Here is a 12,773-nt window from a genome sequence, read left to right as displayed (position 1 = left end):
AAAATCCCCACAAAAAATAAACAATTAAGCAAAGTCTTTCGGTAGAAATCACATAAGAGAAATTTTTGGCCTATGCTTTTCGAACCAACAAGTTCATCATCAAGACCAAATGATGAGGACCAGATGATGAATCACACTTGTTGGTTTGAAATGCGTCAGCGAAAAATTTCTCTTATGTAATTTCTACCAAAAGACTTTGCTTAATTCATTATGGATCATAGAATCTTGAATACAGAAAAAAAATAAACAATGTTTTAAGCTTTACCCATACAACCAATACTTTACCATACCACTGAATTCTTAAAATTTAAACAGTGAGTTTGAATGCATTGACTTATTTAGAATCCCCATATAAATTATATATAAGTGTAATGAAAATTATTATTTTTCCCATGAATTTTTTTTATCATAAAAATTAAAATAAAATAAAATTTAATACATTTTTATTTTTACAACTCTAAAATAAAAACATTTTATTAATTATTAAAATTTTAATTTTGAGATTAATAACTTTATTTTTAAAATAAATGTATTTTATTACATATCAAAATTTTGAATAAATAAATTTAATTTTTGAATGATAATTCATATAAATTGTTTACAAATTTTGATGAAATATTTTATTGTCTCAGCTTTGGACTAAATATCATATGAAATAACCCTCTAGTTTGAAATTTTTGTCACCATAAGTAATAATGAATTGGCAGAATAATTGGATCGACTATTGAAGCAACCAGAGGAACATCTACCAATAAGTCAAATATTCCAAGTCAAAGCAACAATAATATGCCAAGGTCAACGCTCATCAAACAGAGATAAGGCAATCAAACTTCATTTGTCAAAGAATCTTCTTCCTCCTTCACACGTGTGAACATAAATGATGCTCTTGTTGTGATCCAAGTTATTGATATGATGACCAAATGAGGAGGATGATCTATATATATATGAGTTCAATCAAGTGGAATTAGCCCAAGGGTCAAACCCCTTCAAGTGGTGGGGGCGACCTATCCAACATGGAACCTACATGAACCTTAACTTGTTGACTTCAAATACCGACCACAACTACATATTTTCAACACTCCCCCTTGGCTAGGGAGGTATTTCTTCTTGAATTCCATAGATGTACATATAATGAATAAAATTTCTCCATTCTAAGAAAAAATTGAAAGTTTGAAAGCATCAACATCCAATAGAAGAACTACTCAGACACTAGTCCTAGGGTCACCAACTCAACAAGTCGTCACTTGGAGACATGTCAGGAAACCTACTTGACCCATGGTGAACTCAGGTTTCATTTACTATTCCCACATGTCATCACATGTTATGAATGGTAAGTACCTACCCGATGTTATGAGGGAGAAGCTCAACCCACTAGCCAAACCTCATGGCAATATGGTAAAAAATACATGACCGAGGGAGCAATCCAGGCCTTGATGGTAACTAAGCCAATATCCCCAACTTAATTCCATGGCTTCTAGGTTATACCCCATGACCATGGGAGAAATATAAGCTTTGATTCTTATGAAACCAATCTCCCCAGCCAAACTCCATGGCTTCTAGGTCAAACCCCATGACTAAGAGAGAAATCCAAGATTTGTGCTTATAGGGTCAATCTCCCCCACCATAAATCTTGGTTTCCCCATCAAAACCCATGACCTAAGGGAAAAATCCAAGCCTTGGTGCTTATGGCATCAACACTCCCTTTCACCAAGGGATAGATTCTTAATAAGTCCCAACCTATCCTTCAATGGACTTCATCCAGAGAAAAGGACTTGTAAGAATATCAACAACCTGCTCATTAGTATAGATGTGTTGGAGTGTCGCTTCTCCTTTTTGAATAATGCTCTAGATGTAGTGATACTTGATATTGATGTTCTTTGACTTTTCATGGAAAACTAGGTTCTCACCAATATTCATACAACTTTGATTGTCACGATATATCACGGTTAGTTCCATCACAAGATCAAACAATCTTGGGAGTAATTTCCAAAGCCACACTGCTTCACAAATCACCAAACAAGAAACAAATGATATTCAACTTCAGTAGTACTAAGTGCAACAAACATTTTCTCCTTGCTCATCCAAGATATCATAGTGGAACCCAAACTGAAAAAACATCCTAAGTGATCTTTTTATCTTCAACACTTCCAGACCAATACGAGTTAGTGGATCCATGTAGTTGTAGTTCACCATTTGATACATATATCATTCCATAATTAATAGCACCATGCATGTATGTCAACATATGTTTCACTATAATCCAATGTACATGCATGGGTTCCACCAAGAACTAACTCAAAGTGTTCACTGCATAGAGAATGTTAGGTATGTTGTTAACCAAATAGTTTAATAAGCCAATCAGTTGATGATACATGGAGGTATCACCCAAGTTAGAACCAAATCCTCATAGCTTATTCATTCTAGTCACCATGTATCCATGGACTTGCAGTCCATCATCCCAAATATCTAAAGGATCTTATCCTTGACCAAGGAAAATCTCACCCTCATTTTTCCATACTTCTAATCCCAATTAATAATGCATTAAACAAATATCCTTCATTTGAATTTAGAAATCAACTCCCTCTTACACTGGATAATAAGGTCCTCTGCTCCTGTCAGAAACAAGTCATCAAAATTTAGTAGCAAAAATCATAGGCTCGCCTTTAGCAACCCCAAAGTATAAATTTAGATCAATATCACTCTTAGCAAAACCACAACTCATCAAATATTCATCAATGACAGAGTACCATTCCCGAGGTTTCTTTCTAAGTTCGTACAAAGCTTTATTCAATTTGCAAACATGAGTCTCCCTCTCATGGGCCTCAAACCCTTGAGGTTATTCTATATACACTTCCTTCTCAATCAAACCATTGAGAAAATTGGATTTGACATCCATTTGATGTAATTTCCAACCTACAATACAAGAAATAACAATAATAGATCTAATGGAAGTGTACATAGCAACTAGAGAAAACGTGTCTTCATAATCCTCTCCCTCTTTCTGGGAGCTTCGTACATGTTTGTACTACCATCAACTACATGTTTGATATTGTATATCCACTTAGAAGTCGCTAGTAAATTCCCTTCAGGTCTCGGTATGATTTGCCTTACAACATTATTCATAATAGATTGGTACTTTTATAACATAGAATATCTCCAAACTTGCTGACCTACTGCTTCTTTATAGTTGGAAGGTTCAGACTCAATTATATTACTCATCAATGTTGAATATTGTGAAATTTTGTTGGCATATTTGGATTCCTCGAAAGTCCCACGGGGATCAACATGTTTGTCTGCTTCTTGCAATGTTCTTTCAAGCCATGCCGACCTCTTCCTAGTTTTGGGTATAATGACCTTCACGGGTCCATAGGTTCATCTGGTCCTTTAGGCTTTTCTCATTAATCTTGAGGATGACCCAAAGGTCCTAAACCCACATCCTTGGGAGCTTGTTTCTACTCATCATCAGAATCCAAGTGTGACCCTTTGGACTTCTATAAGGTAGCATCATCATTAAAAGTAACATCCCTACTAATCTCAATTGTTCGTTGTCCTGAAACATAAATTTTGTAGGCCTTCGATGTCTCACTGTATCCAAAAAATGTTCCCTTCTTTTTAGAAGGTTCTAGCTTGGTCCTCTTCTCCTTGGGCACATGAAGATAGACATGATAACCAAAGATTCTCAAATGTCCAACTTCCAACTTCTCACTTGTGAATACTTCTTTAGGAGTCTTATTCCCTAATACTTAATGAGGAATTCTATTTTTTACATAAACAACTATTTTGGAGGCTTATCCCCATAGAAATATAAGTAGGTCTTGATCATGAATCATGGATTTAGCATCTTCCATAATGGATCTATTCTTTCTCTCAACAATCCCATTTTGTTGAGGGTTGTAAGGGACTATCAACTCCATCCTATGTTGCTAGGAAACGTGGGTGCGGGGACGGGGACAACATTTTTGGAAACAGGGTGCGTGGGTTCTTTGGGTAATATAATAATATTAAATTTTAATAATTATATTTATAATTTATAATTAATAATATATATGAAATTTGAATTTGTATATTTTTTCAACTTTAAATTTTAAACAAGAAAACTGTAATGATAATCATTTAAACATGCATATTATTAATTAATATTTCATATATATATAATTAATAATATATATGAAATATATTAAAGTTGAAAAAATATAATTAATGATATATATGAAATTTGAATTTGTATATTTTTTCCAAACCCATTCTGATAATGCATAAATGGACTTGCTTACCATTTTCATCTGATGGCAGTCTGGCACATGCCTTCAGAATAATAGTGAAGATCACCTGGTTTGGATTTATGCCAAACCAAAGCATTCTGCCATAAATTGGAAAGCATCCATGCAATAGTTGTGGTCAGCATATCCTGCTGTCATTGAGTTCCATGAAACCGCATACCACGCAAGCATCCTATCAAATACAGTTTTGCAAGTCAAACTTGTTCCCTAACTCTATATTGCCATATTAACATTGCAGGCATCATTGTTTGTCTGATCACACTGCTATAATTTCCATCCTTTTCCATGCTTCCAATTTCTCTTGCTATGCTTATCTTTCATTTTATTTTCCAAATCCAATAGAATTTCAGACCTTTCTCAATTGTTATGTTACCTGTTTGACCCTCAAACACAAGTCCCCAGTGTTAGCTACCATAAAAGAGAGTGAAGATATTAACTATTGTTTTATACAGACAAGAATAACATCTGTTGCTTGATGCAATTAACTTATTCAATTTAGAGCTGCACCATATTTTCATCCAAAAATGAAACACATGAAATCATTACAAAGTCAATTATACAGCTTGCTCGCAAGAGTCTTTTGTCAAGCCAACATATGGAATAATACATTACAACTATAAACTATAATTCTTGTGTGCATCTCTCTATGTCCATTAATGTATGTTCTCTCTATGTCCATTAATGTCTGTCTATGTGTATGCATTGATTTGTGTGCATACATCTACATCTTATATGTATTTATGTGAGATTTGAATTTCAACACTTCTCATCATGAGCAAAAATAGAACAAGAGTGTCTCTGAAAATGCCTTTACTGCTATTTATAAGTCATTACCTGAAGCTCCAAGGAAAAAAAAAAGGTCTCTAACTGAAGCCCGATCCCTATTCTGCCCAGACAAGCTCTCTGCAATCATATATCCAAGGAGGTCGACGGTCCACTCACATCTTTTGTTCACTTGAATATCTTGATGTAACTTCAACCTAACAATTTTGAAAATACCCATGCTACTTCAAACTTTCTTGTCCTTGAGAAATGCCCTAGGGAGATATAGCCTTTGGCATGATACATGAAAACAGTAAACAGTCCTCAAACCTCCACTCCCTTTGTAGAGACACCAACAGAATAATATAACACTTCCAACTAACTTATTTTACTTAAACCTCAATATAAATCCCAAAAAACAGAGTTGAGGAAATAATGAAGTGGATTAAATCACTCAGGACAGTTTCCTACATGGTGACCTCATTGAACTTGGCAGAATAGCGGCAATTACGACATATGCATTTCTTGCGCTTTTGATGAGACTTCAGTAGTATTTACAACTTGCTGAAAAGCACAAACAAAATATAAGCTTCTTCCTCTTGTAAAACAATGCAGATTCCCACCACTCCTATTGCACATCATGTGATGATCACTACCACCTGCTCTTGTTTCTTATCATGCAGCATAAAGTGCACATCAGGTACATCCCCTGCTTCCTTCATCAACCCTGTCAGTCACTGCAATTCTGCATAGATCTCCTCTGTCTGTGGGTGTGATCTATCTCCTACAACAAATGTATGCACTTTGTTCTTAACCTCAATCCAACTATATATTATTAATTATATTTTTAATATAGTTTTTTTATGAAGAACCCAAAGAACCCGAAGAACCCAAAGAACCCAACCCGAAGAACCTAAAGAACCCAAGCACCCGAAGAACCTAAGAACCCAAGAACCCGTTAAAGGAAAGGAACCCAATTTTTTTTTTTGAAGAACCTGGTTCTTCATGGAAGAACTCGGTTCTTCATGGAAGAACTCGGTTCTTCATGGAAGAACCCGATTCTTCTGGGTTCGTCTGGGAAGAACCCGTACCCGAATCCGGTACTTGGGTGCGGGAACCCAGGACGGGTTCGAGAACCCCACCCTCGGGTGTGGGTACCCGTGAAACACAGACTCCATCTTAATTACAAAATTCCTATGAAAACCAATAAGTTCCTTGGAGGTATATACTCCACCATTATTAGACCTCAAAATTTGGATCCTCCTTGTAAAATTTCCACCCGATCCTTGAATTCCTAAAACCTATCAAATACTTCATCCTTAGTCTTCAAGAAATAAATCCATGTCTTTCAGGAGAAATCATCAATGAAAGTTACATAGTACATAAAACCACCCAAGGATTTCACAGACATGGGTCCACATGCACCAAATTGTATAAGATCTAAAAGTCCTTTGGACCTACTATCACTGCTCGAAAATGGTCCTTTGGTATTCTTCCCAAGTGTACATCCTTTACAAACTCCTTCATGTTCAACCTTGATTTCCATCAAACTTGTAACAATTTCTTTCATTATAGGAATGGATTTGTAGTGAATGTGTGCTATAAGGATTAATGCATGGGTGGTTGTGATGTTGGACCATGGTTGACCATGATTAGAAACCCAATGGATATATATTGAAACCCCGGATTAAGATTATAAACCTTTGAACAATATTATACCCTAGGAAAATGAACCCTTAGATGAATAAACCCAAGGGATTATAAATCCGAGGGATCAATATTAAACCCAAGAGATTAATATTATAAACGAAAGGTATATGAACCCTAAGATAAATATTATAAACACTAAAATTTAAGTGTTTTAAAGATTTTTTAAGGGGGTAAATTTATTTATACATTTAAAAACACATTTTAAATAATAAAAAATTATAATTTCACCAAAATTATATTGTTAAATTCCAATCAAAAAGTAAAAAATACATTTGTTAATTAAATTGCTAGTAAATGGAATATGAACACTTCTATATTTTCAACAATGGAAAGTTCTCTTCTGAAATTGTCAATGACGCTTAGTGCATCTTTGGATGTGCTAAGTAGTTAAAGAATTTTAATGGTTTGTTAAAAAAAATTGAAATATGTAAATTTTAATAAATTACAATAGATGGTTTTCTTTTTTTTAATAAATTTAATTATTTTCGCTCACGTGGTTGATGGTCATACTATAAATTACATGCGGTGTTAAATTGTTGATGGTCATACTATAAATTACATGTTATTTTTCGACAATTAAGACATCCTAAATACTACTAATTTCAATATGAGGCCATAATATTTCATTGTTACATTCATGAAATGCCTCAAATTCATTATCTTGTGGAGAAACCTATAAAAGGAAGGTCTCTTTCAAAGTCCCACATCTTATTTTTAGGTGAGAATTTAGCATCTCTCAACAACAGTGGGAAATGGTTACCTCTATTTTTTAAATGGGGTGGTCGTTATTTTGTAAAAACCTTTTTCTATTGTATTTTTTCTTAATTATAAGAACTATGAAAGTGAAAAAAGACTTCTTTTGTTTTACCAATTACTTCAAAAATAATACACTAGAAAATCTCAACAAAAATAAATTCACATAAATACCACAGAACTCTCTACTTCTTTATAAACATAATCTATAAGATAAACAATATTTTGAGCTTTACCCATACAACCAATACTTTACCATACCACTGAATTCTTACAATTTAAATAATGAATTTGATAGCATTGACTTATTTAGAATCCCCATCTAAATTATATATAAATTTAATGAAAATGGTCATTTTCCCATAAAATTTTTTTAGTCATAAAATTTAATAATTTTCATTTTTATAACTTTAAAATAAAAACATTTTATTAATTATTAAAATTTTAAATTTGAGATTAACAATTTTTTTTAAATAAATGTATTTTATTACATGTTAAAATTTTGAATAAATAAATTTAATTTTTGAATGATAATTCATATAAATTGTTTACAAATTGTGATAAAATATTTTATTGTGTCAGCGTCGGACTAAATACTAAATATATCATATGAAATAACCCTCTAGTTTGAAATTTATGGCTACGGCGAATGATAGTTATCTTCATTACTAATTTAATTCGGATGGAAATTTATTTTATAATATGATTATCTTTAAATAATAATAATAATCAAATTTATATTTATAAATAATATTGAAAAATAATTATTTTTATTACTAATTAATATTTAAATTATTAATTAATTTTTTTTATTACTAATTGACATTTAAATTATAATTAAAAATAAATTTAATATTATAATAATTAATTAATAAAACAATAAAAATTTTAGAAATAAAATACAAAAATTAATAATCGTTATATATAAAAAAATTAAAAACTCAGAGAGATTCTTAAAATAAATAAAATTCTGTTCATTAATTCAACTAGGAAAATTAAAATATATTAGAGTAACATTACTAAACATTTGTATTAAAATATAAAATATATAGACATTGGAAAAATACACACTTTGACACATTAAAATATATGCTATATGATGTCTGAAATATATTAGAAGATTTAATTTAAAATATAAAATTAAGAAAATATTAAAAAGATTGTCTTATTAAAAAAATATTTACAAAATGATTTGGTTTTTAAAAAATTGGAGTTGCTGTGATAATATATGCTATATGATGTCTAAAATATATTAGAAGATTTAATTTAATATATAAAATTATGAAAATATTAAAAAGATTGTTTTATTAAGAAAATATTTACAAAATGATTTGGTTTTTAAAAAATTGGAGTTGCTTTGATTTTTAGGATTTGGAATTTGGGGAAAGATGAAATCTTAATTTGTGTTATTTAAACTGGTTTTTCCATTGTAAATGCAGATTTAGCATTCTAAAAAATCGATAAACACTTCGATTTTACAAAAATTACCAATCAAATTTGTGATTTCAATAAATTCCTATAAAATTTTATCAAAATTAAACCTCGCTTCCAAAAAATCTCACTTAAAATAACTAGTTAAAAATCTGCCCAAACACTTTAGTACAGTCTGGTGTTGACTTAATCATTGGCTTCAAACCTCGTGTATAGTGAGCTTGTAACAGACGGATCTCACTTAAAATAACTGGTTAAAAATCTGCCTAAACACTTTGGTACAGTCTGGTGTTGACTTAATCATTGGCTTCAAACCTCGTGTATAGTGAGCTTGTAACAGACGAATAAATTAAAAAGAATTAAATTAAATAGGCAAAAGACAAAAATCAGAGTTTCATGCTGAAATTAGACAAATTATTTTATACCTACAATGGACAAATTATTTGTAAAATATGAAACAACAGTGAAGAACACCAGAAAACGATGGCATGCGTCGGCAATCGGGATAAGTCCAATGTCAACACTGTATTCTTTGGGATAATCTCGAGATCAACGTTTTGTAGGATTCGAGTCAGAATCTAGCCCTATACTGTATTTATATATGCATCAAGATTTTCACAGTGCTTAATAATTCATCTCTCAGAAAAGGAAATGATCAAAGCAACCAAATCGAGTATGTCTGATGCATCAAAAATCTGTTACTCCATGAGAAAGAAATGCGCCGTTTGATAGAAGTGGCAGTAATCACTCACCGAACTCGGATTCTGCTGAGAAATACAGGACTTCAGATTCACCGAGCTGCTTGCCCACCAGATTTAATTGAAGATGAAGGTGCGAATCGAACTCAGGCGGACGGCTGATTAGAGAATTAGAACGTCTTGATCGCCCCTACTGGAAGGATCGAGGCGCTTATGACGCTTAGGTCATTAGTTTGATCAGGATTGGACTGCGTGAAGACATATTGGAGGAGAATGTAGGGCAAATCAGGCATTCACAAGCAATCTTTTCCTCTCAGAGAATTAGTTATCTTCGAGAAACTTCGACCGCTGATACAGAGCTTGAATATGGCTACAGATTTGACTTCTAGCCAAATAAAAGAGGGATTTCAAGAAAATGTTTCTGATCAAGAAAATGTTCGTTTGGAAGACATTGAAGAGGACAGAATTGAAAGCCATGTTGCTGGACGAATTGTTTATGGGCCATGGATGCCATCTCTTACGTTTGTTCGGCAGGTAAGATTCTGAATGGGAGTATCTTCGACGGTGATCTTTTCCAGTTTAGGTTTTTTTGTTTTTTATTTTTTTTAATTGTAATAAAAATTTATGGAAAATCAAGAACTTCGAAAGATCAGTTACTACTACATTGAATACAAAAAGAAAAAGACTATTGCAATAGATTTATAGATTTAAAATTGAATGCACAAAATTATGCCATCCGTAGATCCTTGTGACCTTGAGAAATTGAGGCAAACCCTGATTCAGAAACAGGTTACGGCTTTCTTTTTCAGTTAAGTTGTTTGCAGTGTTGTACCGCGAATTCTTGTAGGGTTGGTGCCTTCTTGTTCTCTGAGACACAAGAAGAGGGAAATTGCATTTTCTGAGATGTGGGTATTGTCGCAATAAACTCTAATCTGTTAACATTCTAGATATTTTAACTTGAACTTATTTAGTGCAGGTGTTAGCAGAAATTATTGGGACATTTTTCCTGATATTTTCAGGATGTGGATCAGTTATTATTGACCAGAAAAGCGATCGTTCCATCACTCATCTTGGTGTGTCGCTTGTATGGGGAATGGCAGTAATGATCATAATTTATGCCATAGGTCATATTTCTGGAGCTCATCTCAACCCTGCAGTGACTCTGGCCTCTGCACTTGTGCGAAGATTTCCTTGGGCTCAGGTATGTATACCATTGTTTTATGCAAATTAATACATTGAGGGAGATTGCTAAACTTATGTTGATTGCAAATTCCAGAATATTTCAGAGATTTGAGAGTCAGAGGGAGGTTAATTGTTTAACCTCCCTTCTGATCGTCAGATTTAAGGTATTCCTAAATCTGCAATGACATAAGTTCAGCACTAGTATCTTTATATTGATCACAGATTCTTTGATTCTGACACATTCCTGGAATCTGCAATCTACATAAGTTCAATACTCAAAGATCTTTCGGTTGATTACAGATTCCAGAAATATAACAAATGAAAAAAAAAAAAATGAAATGTGGCTTTGTATGGGATTAAAATCACAGGTTCCAGCCTACATAGGAGCTCAAGTTTTTGCATCAATTTCTGCTGGATTTGTCCTCCGTTTGATGTTTGAAGATGTGGCACACATAGCAGCCACAGTTCCTACTGGTTCAGACATGCAGTCCTTCGTGCTAGAAATACTTATCACGTTTTTCTTAATGTTTGTGGTTTCTGCTGTCTCTACTGATACCAAAGCGGTATCTATTTCTGACTACCCTCTATTTTTTTTGACCTATTTATGTTCATTTAATAAGGATGAGATAAGCCTGCACATGCCATTAAATTTCTTATTACAGTAACTGCGAATTTCCAATGGAACAGATAGGAGAATTGGCAGGACTGGCAGTTGGAACAACGATTGCAATGAATGTAATCATAGCTGGGTATTTGTTGTCTGCCCTCATGATTCTTATTTTCTTTGGCAATATTTACTGGAAGCACCACCATTAATAATGCTACATCAGTACTAACAAGTGCAGAGTTAACATTATATTCATTATTTATTCAGACCAATTTCAGGAGCTTCAATGAATCCTGCAAGGACAATAGGCTCTGCGGTGGCTGGCAACAAATATACAAGCATTTGGATATACATGGTTGCACCTGTAATCGGTGCTATAATGGGTGCATTGTCTTATAACATGATTCGCTTGACTGATAAGCCAGTGCGAGAAATTGAAAAGAGTGGGTCGTTCCTGAGGAGCTTGCGCTCCAGAAGATGAAGAAAACACAACCCAAATAACCAAATCGCATAAATCTTTCATTTCCAGCAACACCTGCTGCATTCGAATTGGGGAGAATATGGTGACGAGGAGTTGTGATAATTTGGATATAGAAACTGTGTCTAAAATGTAGCTTGTAATGCCATGCTTTATGCGAGTGTGGTTAAGTGGAATTGTAATTTCGAAACAGGAAATTTGTGCCCAATGTAGTAAAATTGCCAAGCTGTTTGGTTTCCTTATATGTTTATATATCGTATGTGGTAAACTCATGTATTTATGTACTCTAGTTTTTTTTACAATCTATTTAAGAGAATATCTCAATCCATATATAGTTATGTATTTAAGAGAATATCTCAATCAATATATAATTATCTAAAATTAAATAATAAGAGGGAATCTTTCTTATTCAATTAGAGATAACCATCTTTCAAAATTTAAAATTTAAATGAACCAAAGACCATCTTTTTATTTTACAATAATCAATAATAATACTAAGAACCCAATCTTTAATGTGATTAAAAATCATGTAAAGAAAAGTAAGATTTACCCTTTCCAATAGTTTTTACCCAATCTTTAGTGTGATTAAAAATGATATAAATAAAAGTAAGATTTACCCCATTCCAATAGTTCTTCTTAATGATTATGCTCTTTCATTAGTATTTATTATCTATAACACATAATTGAGGATGTTCATTTTAAATAAATTGTTTTTTTAACAATTTAAAGATTGTTTTTTTGAAACAAATCACTAATTTGTGACCTAGATTTGGCGATGCGGACTTCGCGAGGGTTTACCGTGCGTACAGGGTTTGGTTAGGGTTTCAGTAACCCTGCAGACGCTGGTAACCCGCTCCGTTTACCTTTCACCT

The 12,773-nt window shown here is 32.9% G+C and overlaps 1 protein-coding gene across 1 annotated transcript; it reads left to right on the top strand.

The window, feature by feature from the left end:
* The first annotated feature begins 9,400 nt into the window (after positions 1 to 9,400).
* Positions 9,401 to 12,109, top strand: LOC149230042 (aquaporin NIP1-1-like). The gene is made up of 5 exons (XM_089375988.1): positions 9,401 to 10,168; positions 10,611 to 10,835; positions 11,185 to 11,379; positions 11,504 to 11,565; positions 11,691 to 12,109. The coding sequence occupies exons 1-5, from the start codon at positions 10,001 to 10,003 to the stop codon at positions 11,902 to 11,904; spliced, it is 864 nt and encodes a 287-aa protein (XP_089232114.1). The 5' UTR covers positions 9,401 to 10,000; the 3' UTR covers positions 11,905 to 12,109.
* Positions 12,110 to 12,773: the final 664 nt, after the last annotated feature.

This window comes from Pinus tabuliformis, chromosome J, assembly GCF_031772625.1.
Source record: "Pinus tabuliformis cultivar Carrire ecotype Pingquan chromosome J, CPIR1, whole genome shotgun sequence".
In the NCBI taxonomy this organism is placed as follows: domain Eukaryota; kingdom Viridiplantae; phylum Streptophyta; class Pinopsida; order Pinales; family Pinaceae; genus Pinus; species Pinus tabuliformis.
This window is presented reverse-complemented; position numbering and strand designations above follow the sequence as displayed.

Bases quoted from the DNA above. Each gene is read 5' to 3' on its own strand.
- LOC149230042 (XM_089375988.1), top strand. From the start codon at position 10,001: ATGGCTACAGATTTGACTTCTAGCCAAATAAAAGAGGGATTTCAAGAA. The intron at 11,380-11,503 runs GTATCTATTTCT...CCAATGGAACAG, and splicing joins TCTCTACTGATACCAAAGCG to ATAGGAGAATTGGCAGGACT. The intron at 11,566-11,690 runs GTATTTGTTGTC...TTATTTATTCAG, and splicing joins ATGAATGTAATCATAGCTGG to ACCAATTTCAGGAGCTTCAA.